General features: G+C 46.3%; 1 protein-coding gene across 1 annotated transcript; it reads left to right on the top strand.

The window, feature by feature from the left end:
- Positions 1-2732: 2732 nt before the first annotated feature.
- LOC308661842 (lysozyme C, milk isozyme-like) lies at positions 2733-5881 on the top strand (the record flags this gene model as incomplete). The annotated part of the gene is made up of 4 exons (XM_081317049.1): positions 2733-2868; positions 3055-3216; positions 4608-4686; positions 5815-5881. 4 exons carry the CDS (start codon positions 2733-2735, stop codon positions 5879-5881), a joined length of 444 nt encoding a protein of 147 aa, XP_081173175.1.
- Between the last annotated feature and the right edge of the window lie 10015 nt (positions 5882-15896).

Here is a 15896-nt window from a genome sequence, read left to right as displayed (position 1 = left end):
AAATGGCTGGAGGTTCTCCCGGTTTCAAGCACCACATCAGAGGCCACCATTCAAGCATTAAGGGGAGTCTTTGCCACCCACGGTCTTCCAGATGTCATAATTACTGACAACGGACCTCAATTTACCTCCCGTGACTTCCAGATCTTCACGAGGAGGAACTGTATTAGACACGCAACATCGGCCCCGTTCCACCCGTCCAGTAATGGCCTCGCAGAGGTCATGGTGAAGACCACCAAGGACTCTCTGCGCAGAATGATCGTCGGAAACTGGCACCGTCGACTCGCCCGCTTCCTCCTCGCACACCACACCACTCCCGTGTCCACCACCGGAAAATCTCCAGCAGAACTAAGATGGGGTCGCCGACTGGTCACTCGACTTGACAGACTGCACCCAGACAGGCCAGCGGCCGAAAAAACCAACAACTTGCCACACAAAACATTCACTAAGGGACAAAATGTCTGGGCCCGAAATTATGGGGGAAGGGATAAATGGACCCAGGGGGTGGTTCTCGATCAAACCGGCCCCCTGTCATACACCATTAACGTGGGCAGGGGACTCACACTTAGGAGGCACGCAGACCAGCTTCGCCCCCGGTCACCCCCCCAACACCACCACGCCAGAAGTGGCGGCAGAAAATTTTGAACCCCCCAGCACCAACTACCCGGAAGATATCCCTTGCCATACAGACCCTCCGCCCTTTTCCCCCGTAGAGGCCCCCGAAACCACAGAAGAACCTGCACCTCGCAGATCCACTCGTCAGAAGAGGCCGCCAGCATACTTGTAGGATTTCGAATGGGCCGGAAGTTCACCAAACAGTTCCAACACCAGTTAAAGTTTACTCCAAGTTATGCGTTCAGTTCAAGGGGGGGGGAAAGGGGTGCATTATATTCAAAAACATAATGACAGCTGTCATAGGCCGCTTTTACGCGGCCGCACTGACAGCTGTCAAAAGACTACGCACGCGCAGCCGCTCACGCGGCCTACAAGTACACGCGGCCGTTTGACAGCTGTCAAACGGCGCGCATGCGCGTTACAACTAGAACTGTCAACCCGCGGCTAGCCCTCAGCGGCAGCCGCAAGCTGTCAAAGTTGGCGCATGCGCAGTAGCGGTGGCCAGCTGTCAAAACGCCGGCCGGCCGCCAAAACCAGCTGACGGGATCCCCTCCCTGGCTAACTCGCTAGCGTTGTCGCTGGGGAGATTCTGCCCTGACAGCTGACCGATTGGCCCCCGGTTCTTGGCGGGAAGAACACACCCAGCTGATTTGCTGTCCCGTTTGACAGCTGCCTATATAAGGCATGTTTTCCTCTGTTCTGTTGTCCGGGCTGACTAAATAAACCTGTTGAACGAAGACGCGTCTCCCTCGTCCTTCCTGCCGTCAATCCAAGTCATCCTGTGACCACTCAGGGCTTTTTTAGATAAAAACCAGCACCTTGAATTCCCCGTAAATCAAGTAGCATTTAACTGACATATCCCCATCCCTGCCTCTGCTGTCCACTTCTGGACTAGATCTGGCTTCTGAATAGTCTTCCAGGGCAGCCTATATAAAGTTCACTGCAGTGACCCATACCATGAATAATTTACAGAATCTGGTTGCAGAATTCAGAAATTTCAGATCATGATGGAGAAAAAAAAATCTATATGGTCACTAAGAGCTGACAAAGGCTTGATGGCACATAATCAATGTTATTCATAATAAACAGTGACTAATCTAACATGGTAATTTTTGCTCTACCAATTCACGTCCATATCTTTCACCATGACCACAAACCATATTAAATTAAATTATTAAATTAAATTAAATTAAATTAAATTAAATTAAATTAAATTAAATTAAATTAAATTAAATTAAATTAAATTAAATTAAATTAAATTAAATTAAATTAAATTAAATTAAATTAAATTAAATTAAATTAAATTAAATTAACAGAATTCAAGATCATGTTTCAGAAAGTTTTTTAATGAAGCATGATATTAAAAGGTGCAGGTTGCTAAGAGGTATGAATTCATTGTACCTCCGTGTCAGATTCTCCCGTATGAGCAGAAAATACAAAATTAGAGCCTCATCCCCATCTTTCTCGCTCTCCCTCTTCATGTGCCCTCAAGAATGATAATTAAGGCAATAAAACCAAAGAAATAAAACACAGTTCTCCAAGTAACTTTAGTATGTTGCATTTCTCCACATATTTCATGAGATTAAAGAAATACACTGAAATTAGTGTTGTATTGAAACAAAGAAACAGAAACTGCAAATAAATGAAGCGTCCTCCAGAGAAAGAGGAACGTCTTTGGGACAGGGATCTGAAAGAGTCAAGAAAGCAGGAGATACCACACAATAAAAGCCTTCTTCCTTTTCCACATACATCACACATGAAAAACACACACACAAAAAGGATGGGGCTTCAGTCAAGCAGTTACAACCACCACTTGTTCATTTTAGGAACTTCCTTCCCTTGACCTAGGATCTTGGGGAGCTAAAAATGCCTTTCTCGTCCATTTTTTGATTGGATTTGTCTTCTTGCAAAATTGAAATGACAGTTGTTTCTTTTTTTTCTTCCTCTTTGTCTTCAGTACTCTGTTCTAGTTATTTTATTATTGCTTCAATTTTAGGAAATGCTATTGCTGCATACTTTGTTATCAATCTCTCCTGAGCTTCCACTTTCACAAGCTGGGGCTATAAAATCCAGTAGCCACACTGGAGAAGTCAGACATCCTCCTCCGAGGAGCTGCAGCAATGAAGGCACTAGTGTTCACCCTCCTCTTCCTCCTCATTGCAGCCAATGAAGCCAAAGTATACTCCAAATGTGAACTGGCTTCAATACTGAAAAGACATGGCATGGATAGATATTACGGCTATTCCTTGGGCAACTGTGAGTTTACTCTTTCTATCTCTCTATTTTAGCCTGATCCAGATTTTCAAGAGGGATGGGTCCTTGGATCCTTCCATGGTTGGGGGAAGAATGAAGATGGTTAAATCTTCTGTGTAAGAAACTAGGACAGTTTTTCATTCACAACACAAGTCTTTTATACTCCTTTCCCTGTTTGCTTTCTTCCAGGGATCTGTATGGCTTATCATGAGAGTAGATACAACAGCCGAGTTATCGGGCCACCAAACAGAGATGGCAGTCGTGACTATGGGATTTTCCAGATAAACAGCCGTTGGTGGTGCAACAATAACAAGGGCCCTACAGCTAATGGCTGTAAAAAGCCTTGCAGTGGTAAGAAACCTAGTGTAGCGGAGGAATTATCTCTGATGAAGGAATACAAGAATTGTTAGGAGAATTTATTTATTTATTTATTTATTTATTTTATTTTAATTCCATTTATATCCCGCCCTTCTCCGAAGACTCAGGGCGGCTTACAAGCTTAGCAGTAGCCTTCATTCTATGTATATGCCTGCTTATTAGGGCTTTCACACACCCCAAGCGGCATTATTACAAAGTCAGCTTAATTGCCCCCAACAATCTGGGTCCTCATTTTACCTACCTGGGAAGGATGGAAGGCTGAGTCAACCTTGAGCCTGGTGGGATGCGAACCTGCACTAATTGCAGGCAGCTGGTGTTACTTAAGGAGGCATTAGCCCACTGCTCCACCAAGGCTCTGTTAAAATAAAGTTGAAAATAATGACAATTCATTCTAGGAAAGAAAGAAATCTCCAGAAGTAAAAATAACTCCTGATTTGGTTTGGTATAAGAGGTAGGAGAGAGAAGTCTTGACAAGCTTTCAAAATTCTGTTATTGTTGCTGTTGTTGTTATGAATTAGTATACCTGCAATCCTTATAGTGTTTGTTTCTGAACTGATCTAATGCCAAGGGCTGACACGTGTTATACTGGAAAAGAAATGAAATGTCCCAAATAAGTCAGAGGAAACTTTTGAAGGGGCATTCTAGTCCTTCTCCTTTATTGCTCTTTGTACTTCTTCAGTTTCATCCGGTGGTTCGTGAAGTTTGGCGCTGAATCACCCTGTCTCTCAAATTAATGTTGAATTCCCATTTGGGTTATCTGTGATAGTATCTAGCCACCATATTTTCTGTTGGCCTCTTCTCCTTCCTCAATCTGATCCTCCGCTTTGTACTCCATTTCCCAAATTGTCACAAATCCTCTAACTTCCTTCACACAGATATATCTCACTTTGTGCTTCCACACCACCCACCAAACCATTAGTCAAGGTCTTGCCAGAGGTACAAGTTAAAGGCAGCAATTTCAGCACACACACTAGCAAGGAACCTGACCCAGTACTCTATGCCCTTTTTCAGAGAAATCTGGTTCTGGGGCTCAGGTGAGACAATTCTTCTCTCACTGCTTTCCAAGAATGCAATAAGCCAGTCGGGAAGTCTGCATATTCAGCTCCAGGGGGGAAACAGATTCCTAGTGCTCTACACTTTTCAGACGTGTTACTCTACACAGTTAGACGATAAGAAAAGGCATTTCATGGTCTACATCAACTGTATAAAAAGTAGGTTACACTGTTAAAGAAGTGAACGCATTACTGATGAAGTCCTACAACTAAAATGCCACTTGAGGAAGAATCTACTTTAAATAGTAATATTATGAAAGTCTTTTTGGAACATCTGGGTTGAGACATACCCTAATTTGCCTTTCCTGACAGTTTTCATAAACGATGACATCAGAGATGATATTGCTTGTGCTAAGAGAATTGTCCGTGATCCCCAAAGGATGAACGCCTGGTGAGTCAATATCTCATTAACATATTCCACTTGTAACACTGGGTAGCAATAGAACGGTCATGAAAGTTAATTATCTTTCTTTAAATTATTGTATAACTTTTAGCCTGGATGGTAAAATACAATTTCTGAATATGGCAAGTTGTATTTTTCTTGCTACTCTGGCATTCTGATTGCATTAAAAAATAAGTCTTATTGTCTGTTAAACTCAGGTTTAAAAGTAGCCAGGCACACTACTTACTAGAGGGGTTTGTTGATGCCTATTTTATATGAACAATTCCTTCCCAGTAATTTCCCATCCATTATACACTTTTGTGCTTCTCACTTGTTTTAAAATATTTTATCACAGGTTCGGCATTGGGACTTAGTACTGAGTTGGGGCAAGTTGCAGAAGAATTTGGCAGATGGCCTTTTAAACACCAGGACTCTGATCCTAGGAACGAGCTCTATGGGATCAGAGAATTGGTAGATAAAGAATGCAGTGAGAGAAACAGGGAGAGATCCTTTGTGAAGCCGCCAATCATAGGCTGGAAAAGACAAGGGGCTGCAGCAGCAAATCATTAGATGGAAAACTGTTAAACTGGGCATCTAGAACCAAGCAATAGTGGTATTATGTGGGCAAAAATTACAATAATTTGAAAGTGACTTTGCTGTATGCCCTTCTGAGGGATTCTGTGATATGAGGTAGGATTTTGTGAGCCCACTGGTGCTCACCAAAGACTTTGGACTTGTACTCCCTTTAGCTCTGGCTAGCATAGACCCTACCTAGGATAATATGTGGAATCCAAAGTATCTCTTGGGCATTACTGGCAAATAGGTCTTATTGTGGCAAATAGAAAGTTAGGACTATTTTAGCTAAAACACAAAAAATATGTTAGATTTTATCCTGGTGGAAAGGAATTCATTGACAAATCAGCAAAGGAACTTTATCAGTCAGTAAACAGGAAAGATGAGAGAAAGATAGTTGCCACTTGCTCACCTGGAAGTTCTTGTCTCCTGCTTGAGCAGGGGGTTGGGCTAGAAGACCTCCAAGATCCCTTCCAATTCTGTTATTCTCATATTCGGTTATTCCTGAGGTAGATTTACACAACTAAACAAACAACTATGCATGTGGCTTATTCTTACTTTTAGGGTTGCCTGGAGGAAACATTGCAAAGGAAAAAATCTGTCACAATGGACTCGTGGCTGCTGGCTGTGAGATTGATAATCCTGCATTTCTCTTCCTCCTCCTGTGATGAGAATGATACTTCTTATATAACCATCATTTCACAATTCAATTCAATGCCTGTACCCCACAAATTGGGAAGAACAAGTTTCTTTGCATACAAATGATGATTTTAAAAATGTTTCTGGATAGGAAAGAGAGAAAGAGTTTTTCAAACTCTTTTAAACGCTTCAAAGATTGCTTGAAAATGTTCAATAAAATGAGTATTGTGCATTTTGCCATTTTCACTTATTTCATTTCATCCTTCATTACTCCCAAATAACTGAACTGGCTATTAATCTTTCTTATAGCAGGGGAGAACTGTGCAACCAAATATGTCATTGGTTCAAAACTTGAGCCTCACCTAACAGAGATCCTGATGCATCTCTTCATACAATATTAGTAAACTATCTTGAAATTCTTACATGCAGGGCTTTTTTTCACATAGAACGCTCAGAACGGAGTTCCGGCACCTTTTTTTGGATGGAACCTTGTAGGGTAGGCAAGGTGGGTTGTATGACATGTGTGAGTTCCAGCACCTTTTTCTTTTACAAAAAAAGCACTGCTTACATGAAAATTCTAAATTGGCATTCAAGGGAAGACAATATCTAGGATGTACCTCCAGTTATATTAAGGCTTGGTTTTTGCTATACAGTATAACTTGTGTCTCAATTTAGAATTTGGTGGCCATCTTACTACGATCCATTGACCTGGCAAATGCCAGAGTATCCAAATAAGAAAGCAACATTAGCAGATTAAATTACACAGGCCAAAATATTGTGATTTATGCGGTTCCAAAGTCCTCATCTTACCTTCTTTCAAAGTATAGATATGTTATTCTATAGTCTATTCAGTGCATCATCAGTTTCAGGATGTAGTTAACAAGTCAGAGTAAGACTGGGACTAGAACTCATAGTTTCCTGGTTTCTCATCTGGTGCCTTAACCGTTACACCAAACCAGTTGTTCCACTTACATTATAATAAAATAGAATGACTACTTGATTTGGGGACAACCCCTACACATTCAGTCTCCTAAAACACTCCACCCTCCCACCTTCTGGGGAAATGTAATTTGCTTCCTTTTTTGTATATATTTTTTATTAAAAGTATTAAGCAAGAAGATTAAAAACTGATACAAACTAATATAAAGTAAGGAAGAAGAAAGAAAATGAAGAAAGCAAAAGGGACAAAAACTGCAAGAAAAGAAAAAAGGGGAGGAAAAACAGAAAATGAAGAAAAAAATGTCCCTGATATTTTTCACAGCAGTTATAAAAGTAATAGGTTTTTGCTTTCTAAAATTACACGATCCTCCTCTTTTTTCCCCATAATCTCTCCTATCTAATCATCCAAACCATAAATCATGTTCCTTTTTTATTTTTATGCAAAAATTCCATAACAGGCTTTCAGTCATCAATAAATTTATTATTTATTTATTTATTTTTGGGACTTATATGCCGCCCTATTTCCCGAAGGACTCAGGGGGGCTAACAACAATAAAAACAACAATACAAAAGTTAAAAGAAATTAAATAAACAGCCCCAATAAATAAGTTAAACTAAACAATTAAAAATTAAAAAACATTTTTAAAAACCCTGTTTTCAGTCCAGGTCAGCCTGATGAAAAAGGAAAGTTTTAAGGCCGCAGCGAAAGGACCGGAGATCTGGGGCCATCCGGAGCTCAAGGGGGAGCTGGTTCCACAGGGCTGGCGCTTCCACAGAGAAGGTTCTTCCCCTGGGGGTCGCCAGCCGACATTGTCTAGCCGACGGCACCCTGAGGAGGCCCTCTCTGTGTGAGCGCACTGGGTGATGGGAAGTCGTTCCCGGCAGCAGACAGTCCTGCAAATATCCCGGGCCTAAGCCATGTAGGGCTTTAAAGGTAAGTACCAGCACCTTAAATCTCACCCGGAAGACAACCGGTAACCAATGCAGCTCACGCAGGAGGGGTGTAATATGGGAGCATCGGGATGCTCCCATCACTACCCGCGCGGCCGCATTTTGCACCGGCTGGAGCCTCCGGGTGGTCTTCAAGGGCAGCCCCATGTAGAGAGCATTGCAGTAATCTATCCGGGAGGTAACGAGTGCATGAGTGACCGTACATAGGGCATCTCGGTCCGATGGGGCTCTCTCTATGAAGGGTGGCTGATGGGATAGAGAAGATTCTCATGCACAGGTGCCCATCATCTTGGTTTTTAATTTAAATTTTTAACTTTTTATTGTATACCAATTGATTTTGCACTTTTTAACTTTTATTATATTGTAAGCTGCTCAGAGACAGTGTATTAGTCAGATGGGAGGCATAGAAATCCACTAAATAATAAATAGTATTTTTCTCCAGCTGGCTGGGGAATTCTTGTGAAATACTGATATACTGAAACAGGGCTTTTCAACCAGTGGTACGGGTACCACCTGTGGTACATTGGCACCTGGCAGGTGGTACACGGCCATCCTAGAAAAGTGGTAGCAGGGGAGGAGAATGAGCTGAACTGGTGGTAGCACCACACAAGCCTGAGCAAGAGAGAGCTGGAGCTGCAGGGCTGCCAGGGCTCAGCAGAAGCACCAGGATCAGCGCTAGACTCCAGCTGGAGCTTGGCGCTGATCCTGGTGCTTCTGCTGAGCCCAGAAGCACTGATCAGCTGGAATGTTGCAGCATCTCCAGGAACCTGTGATTTACATTCAGATGCTTGGCAACTGATTCATATTTATGATGGTCACAGTTTCCCAGGGTCATGTGAAGTGACCAAAACCTGCTGCAACCACCCAGCGGGAGGGGGGGAATAAAAACCAAACACCACCCCACCCCACCCCCGCTGCCAATCCTCAACGAAAATGCTCACAACAATGAAAACCTCAGACAGGAGGAAGAGCACCGCCAAGCGGGCAGGCAGGTATCTTGCTCAGCTGTGGCTTGGGGGGTACTTTTTTCAGTGCCATTGTAACTTCAAACAGTCACTAAGTGAACTGTTGTAAGTCGAGGACTACCTGTACTTTATCCCTTTTTTCCTTTTTTGAGGGGTCATCAAGTTTTTGATACCTTGCTAGGCGACTGGTGGTACTCGGATGTTGCCATATCCTAAAAGTGGTACAATGGGTGAAAAGGTTGAAAAGCCCTATACTGAAATACATCTTCCATGGCTTTTTTCCTCACTGTTTATCCATTAATCCTAAAAAGAAAGGTTCTTGCCTTCAATAGACTATTGATCTATAAAACCATCAGAATCAAAGTATGCCTTTGAAGCTAAATATTTTTAGGGTTTTTTTACATGACCACCAAGCATGAAAAAATGTTCCCTTGTGTTGTTCACATTTCCAATATGCATTTAAAGAGTCTATATACATTCTAGATAATTTTTATGGCCTCATGTACCGATGAGACATCATTTTATAAAAATTCTCTTTGAGATCATAACATAATGTTATTTCAACCCTATTGACCATATATAGTGTAGAGTATTGGGTTAGTTCACTAATGTTGTTATAATCAGTTGTTGTGTATGTTTTAAAAGAGTCTTCAACTGTCTTGGAGCAAATTGCTAGCCTGCAATTTAAGTGGGAAATTGTTCTTTAAAATGATTGGCCACCACCTAGGGGCGGCACTGTATAAATAGATGTCAAGTGGTTGTCAGAGTCACTTCTGTGTTTTCAGCAATAAAGAGCAGTTGTATTACATTGGTCTGGTCAATGTCTCAATGAACGCAATACGTAACAGTGGCGATGAAGGTGGGATCCTGCTAAGGACAGTGAGCTGAAGCACTTAGCCAGAAGTCACTAGGGTGTGAGAACAGGCATCAGAGCCCTGGTAGGGACCATGTCCCCACCCTGCCTGCCAGTAAGCCACACTGTTGGCACAGTCTTCCTGCGGGATCCATCCCCAGTATTCACCTAGCAGGTCCTAGCAGCAGAAGGCATTAACCAAGACCTTGTGAGCATCAGGTATGGCCAAAGTGGGCAAGGTGAACGGGTTTGATGTCTCGCACCCTGAAGAATGGAGCTCCTATGTCTCCAGGGTGGAGAACTACTTGCGGGCCAACCAGGTGAGGGATGATGGTCTGAAGGCAGCCACCTTGCTCTGTGTGAGCGGGCAAGTGACCTTCGAAATTGTGAAAAACCTGATAGCCCCAGCCAGCTTAGAATCAGTTACATACACTAATCTGAAAAGGAGGCTAAAGGAACATTTTTAAACCCAAGCTGTCCATTATTGCTTGGCAATATGCATTTGAGCAAAGAGAGCAACAGGCAGGGGAGTCAACAGCTGAATTCGTGGCCATGCTAAGACAAGCATCAAGACTATGTGAGTTTCCTGACTTCAGAGACAGACTTGAGTGTGGCCTGAGGAACCGAGATTTCCAGCAGAGGCTTTTCGCAAAAGAAACGCTGATGTTCCAGGATGCATTAAAAGAGGTCATGGCAGACAAGGCCGCCGGTGGAGCAATGAAGTCTCTACGACCTCAGAAGATTTCCCTCAGCCAAACAGCTGTGCACCACAAAACTACAGAAAGATGGAAGACCCAGATAAAGGTGATGAGATTGACCGGGTACAGAAGCAACCTATCAGATGGCAACGTCCCATTGACAAGACAGTTCTATTCCCTAGCTGTGCCAGTTGCAGCAAACAGCACAAGAGGTCTGAGTGCAGATTCTGCACTGCAGTGTGTCATGCTTGTGGCAAGCAAGGGCACATCACCAGAGTCTGTAAAGGTCACCAGAGAGAAGTTCTGCCTGAAGACATCCTATGGAAAAGTAAATGGGCCCCAGGGCAGAACAGGGGCGGTTACTGTTCTGGAAGGAGAAACATATTAAGGACAGGAGCCCAACACCCTCTCAAAGAGAAGCTGAGACTTAAAGTCAGGCTACAAGGGGTCTCTTCTTCTATGGAACTAGACACCGGGTCAGCCCTGTCCATAATGTCTCACAAAACATTTAGCTACATCTGCAGACAAGGCAGGAAATGAGTCCCACTCAAACCGTCAAGCCTTGTTCTGACAGATTTTCAAAATAGCCACGTAGCGGTGAAAGGCGAAGCCATAGTAAAAGTCAGCTTCAAAGAGTTTGAGGATCCCCTCAACATCGTAGTCGTTGATGGCCAGCGTACCAGTTTGATTGGGCTGGACTGGTTTGATGCCCTGGGCATCAGAGTAACCAGCATGAACCACACACAAACAGCTGACCTAGCAGCTGTGTGTCAGGAATTTGCTGATGTGTTCAGCCCTCATTTAGGTCAATACAAGGGAGCACCAATCTCCCTTAACCTTGATCCAACAGTAACTCCTATCAGGATCAAACCTCGCAGAGTGCCTTTCGCACGTAAGCCTAAAATAGATGCAGAACTAGACAAGTTAGTACAGCAGGGAGTGCTTCAACCTGTAGATAGCAGTGAGTGGGAAACCCCCATAGTAACCCCAGTGAAGCCCAATGGGAACATTCGCATTTGTGTTGATTACAAATGCACAATTAACAAAACTTTGCAACAACATGCTTACCCAGTTCCAGTGGTAAGCTGCATCCTGGCATCACTGCAGGGAGGTTGTGTATTTGCTAAACTGGACCTCACACAGGCATATCAGCAACTGCCTGTGGATGATGCCACAGCAGAGACACAGACAATAGTTACACATAGAGGGGCATTCAGGGTTTGTCGCCTGCAGTTTGGAGTAAGTGTTGCCCCAGGGTTGTTCCAGAGCAGGGGTCGGCAACCTAAAAAAGGTAAAGAGCCACTGGGAACCGGTTCCATGACACATAAAAGAAACTGGGAGCCGCATGCGTGCGTCCATGCATGCGCATGCGCAAAAAAACATTTTGCGCATGTGCAAAACGGGTTTTTCTTGTGCATGCGAGGACGCACGCGGTTGCCATTTTTTTTAATGTGTGATGGTTTGCTGATGACGGACATGGATGCAGGAGCCGGAGGGAAAGGAATGCAAAATTGCATGGAGGGGCGCAAGGGGTGGAAGATGCCGGGATGGGGAGAGGAAGAGGCAGGGTGAGTGGCTCCGAAGGACTCACGGTCAAGCCGGTGCCCAGCACGATCATGTCGTAGGCCTCGTCCATGGTGCCGGCTACACAGCCGCCTCCCCCCTCCCCGAGAGGAGCCAAGATGGACCGCGGGTTCAAGAATCCCGTTCAAGGATCTCTCCGCCGCGGGGAACCGCCCCAGCTAACTTCGCTTTTCCTATGTATGCCGTAGCAGACGCCAATGGGAGGCGTGGCGGGAGACGAGAAAGACGCGCGCGTTACTTTTCCCAGATTGGTGCCTATGCTTAGAAGCAAGAAAAAGAAGTCCCGAAGCCACTTTCCCGGGGCTGCTCGTTTGGGTGGGGAAGGGGGGGGTTGTAAATCGCGGAGGCCCTGCCCCTCCTGCTGTCATGGCAACGGCGGTGGCACCACTGATCTGGAAGTAAATGGATCCGTAATTCTGAATAAAGGAGAAAATAATTCCCAACACCCCAGGTGTAGTTCCTCTCCCCATCCCCACTCTCAAGCCTCTGTCAGAAACATCTTAAAAAGATTTGCTGCTTGCAGTGACTCCCAAGATAACTCCGCCAAGGAAAAGAGATCCACGATACGGGGTGGGGAGAGGGGGAAGGGCAGTAGTTGCACCCACACTGGTTGCATGTTAATAGTGTCGGGGACTGCAGTTCACGGCGCTTCGGTTACTGGGGAATATTTTTGTCAGTTGCAAAGCTGCTTTCCACGCTCCAGCTGCGTTCCCGCTCGTCGCCAGCCATAAAATGGTTGATAGGGCTTTGGGTCGACTGAGCAATGTAGGACCGCAGCCTTTATGATCTCCTGCTTCCCCTTGATTGCGTTACGGGGTTGAGGGAGCCGACCTGTCAGCTTTGGACCGGCCTCACCGTCCCGAGGCCGCGTCGGGTTTGGTTTTTTTTGCCCGCCTCAAACGACTCGCGTGTAATCGCGTCCTGATGATAAAGGATTCACGCAAGAGGGAGGGGAGAGAGCGTCCCCCGATATACTCGGTGAGGCTGAGACCGCTTTAAAGCTGTGCTTGAGGAACGTGTGTCTTTTAAAAGGCGAATCGTTTCAACTTTTTGGGACTTTTTTGGTTTTCTATCCCGTTTTAACGAGGTTCTGATTTGGCTCTGTTTGGTTTCTTTGGCGTGCCCGGGGGCGGGGGGGGGGTCGGTGGAAGAAGAGAGATTCAGGGATTTCGAAACGGCGAAGATGAGAATACAGCATGCTTTCTTTCGTCTGCCCTCTCACCGCTTAACAGCGGCGCCGCTGCCCGTTCGCGCGGAGGTCCGCGCGCACCTCTCCAAAGTTTTGGGGAGGTGCGCGCGCACCTCCGCTCGTTCGGAGAGGTGCGCGCGCACCTCTCGGAATGGGCAGCGGCGCCGCTTGTTGGGAAAGCTGCCACGGCCCGTTTGCAGAGCTGCCGCTTTCGGCAGCCTGCAAACGGGCCGCGGCAGCTTTCCCAATGAGCGGCGCCGCTGCCCGTTTGCGCGGAGGTCCGCGCGCACCTCTCCAAAGGTTTGGGGAGGTGCGCGCGCACCTCCGCTCGTTCGGAGAGGTGCGCGCGCACCTCTCGGAATGGGCAGCGGCGCCGCTTGTTGGGAAAGCTGCCACGGCCCGTTTGCAGAGCTGCCGCTTTCGGCAGCCTGCAAACGGGCCGCGGCAGCTTTCCCAATGAGCGGCGCCGCTGCCCGTTTGCGCAGAGGTCCGCGTGCACCTCTCCAAAGGTTTGGGGAGGTGCGCGCGCACCTCCGCTCGTTCGGAGAGGTGCGCGCGCACCTCTCGGAATGGGCAGCGGCGCCACTTGTTGGGAAAGCTGCCACGGCCCGTTTGCAGAGCTGCCGCTTTCGGCAGCCTGCAAACGGGCCGCAGCAGCTTTCCCAACGAGCGGCACCGCCGCCCGTTCGCGCGGAGGTCCGCGCACACCTCTCCAAAGGTTTGGGGAGGTGCGCGCGCACCTGCGCCCATTCGGAGAGGTGCGCGCGCACCTCTCCAAACGGGCGGTGCCACTCTCCATTTGGAGAGGTGCGCGCGCACCACTGCCCGTTCGAAGAGGTGCGCGCACACCGGGCGGCTGGGAGCCGCAGGGGACGGCTCAAAGAGCCGCATGCGGCTCCGGAGCCGCGGGTTGCCGACCCGTGTTCCAGAGTGTAATGGAACGTACACTTAAGAATATTTCAGGAGTGTGCCCTTACTGTGATGATGTTCTGATTGCTGGAGAATCCGCAGCAGTCTTAGCAGAACGTCTCAGAGCAGTTCTTCAACGGTTCCGCGAACCTGGGTTAAAGTTAAAAAGAGACAAGTGCCAAATTGGTGTGGACTCTACTGAGTTCCTGGGATTCCAAAAAGATTCTGCTGGAATCCACCCCTCTGACTCTAAGCTTAAAGCTATACAACAGGCTCCCAGACCTAAGTCAAAGGGGGATCTGCAAACATTTTTAGGGTCACTTAATTTCTATCATTCATTCCTGCCACACAAGGCAGCATTGGCAGAGCTGCTTCTTCGGCTTCTGTATAAAAAGGCACTGTGGGAGTGGTCAAATACCCACAAAAATGCTTTTAAAGCAGTCAAATCACTGCTGTCATTGAGCTCAGTACTAGCTCAATTCAATGAGAACTTGCCTGTAAGTTTAGCATGTGATGCTTCACCGTATGGCATAGGAGCAGTTTTAAGCCATCTAATGGCAGATGGGCACCAAGCACCCATCGCTTACTATTCCAGAACATTATCCCCTGCAGAAAGGAACTACGTGCAGATAGATAAGGAGGCTTTAGCCATTGTAGCTGGAATTTTAAAATTCCACGATTTCCTATATGGGCGCTTTTTTACTGTTTTCATGGATCATAAGCCTCTCTTAGGCTCTTCACAGCAGACAAGCAGGCCCCACAGATCCTTTCTCCTAGGATGCTGTGATGGTCAATATTCATGGCTGCCTATTATTATAGGCTAGTCCATATACCAGGCAAGGAAATGGGCCATTCTGATGCACTCAGCCAACTGCCTTTGCCTCACACAGACCCAGCACCTGCAGCTCGTATCCTGGCAATCCAGGATCTCCCTGGGACTCCCCTTCATAAGCAGGAGATGTGGCTGCTGAAACTGCCACTGACAGAACATTCAGTCATGAATTGAACTGGGTGTTGAGGGGGTGGCCTGATAGCAGACCAGGTCCAGAATTTCATAGTTTCACTAGCAGAAAAGATGAGCTGTCAGCTCATAAAGGCTGTGTGCTAAGGAGTAGCAGATGATAGCTCCACCCACATTAAGAGCAAGAGTTTAGAATCTCTGCATAAGGGTCATCCAGGCATAGTTAGGATGAAGGCACTTGCTAGGAGTTACTTGTGGTGGCCTGGTTTGGACAAAGACATAAAGGCTCAAGTAAGAAGCTACCAGGTCTGCCAGGAGACTCGACCTGAAATGCCCCAAGCACCGGGGCATCACTGGGAGACCACACAGGCTCCCTGGTCTCATGTGCACATAGACTTTGCAGGTGTTACTCATTGTTGTGGACAACTACTCTAAATGGCTAGAGTATGACTACTTCCAGGACCATCCAGGAACTGCGCAGAATCTTTGCCATGCACAACTTGCCAGATGTGATTGTGTCTGATAATGGGCAGAATTCACAGCAGCTGAGATCCAGTCCTTTCTGAGGACCAACATGATCCGACATGCTACCTTAGCCCCCTTTCATTCTGCTTCGAATGGTCAAGCAGAACGAGTGGTCAGAATGACCAAAGAAGCACTGAAGAGATTAACAACAGGTGACTGGCATCATCGCTTAGCAGATTTTCTACTATGGCAACATACAACTCCTTGCACCACTACGGGCCACAGTCCAGTGGAACTGAGATGGGGACGTCATCTGACCACCAAGCTGGACCATCTCCACCCTGACAGGGCTGCTGTGGAAACATCACAACCCAAGCCTCCAAGAAGTTTGCAGCATGGTGAGAAAGTGTGGGCAAGAAACTACGGGCTGGGGGCACCTTGGGTGACAGCTGTGGTTTCAAAGGTATCAGGGCCACTGTCTTATGAAGTGGCC

This window comes from Vipera berus, assembly GCF_964194415.1.
Source record: "Vipera berus genome assembly, chromosome: 2".
Taxonomy (NCBI): Eukaryota; Metazoa; Chordata; class Lepidosauria; order Squamata; family Viperidae; genus Vipera; species Vipera berus.
This window is presented reverse-complemented; position numbering and strand designations above follow the sequence as displayed.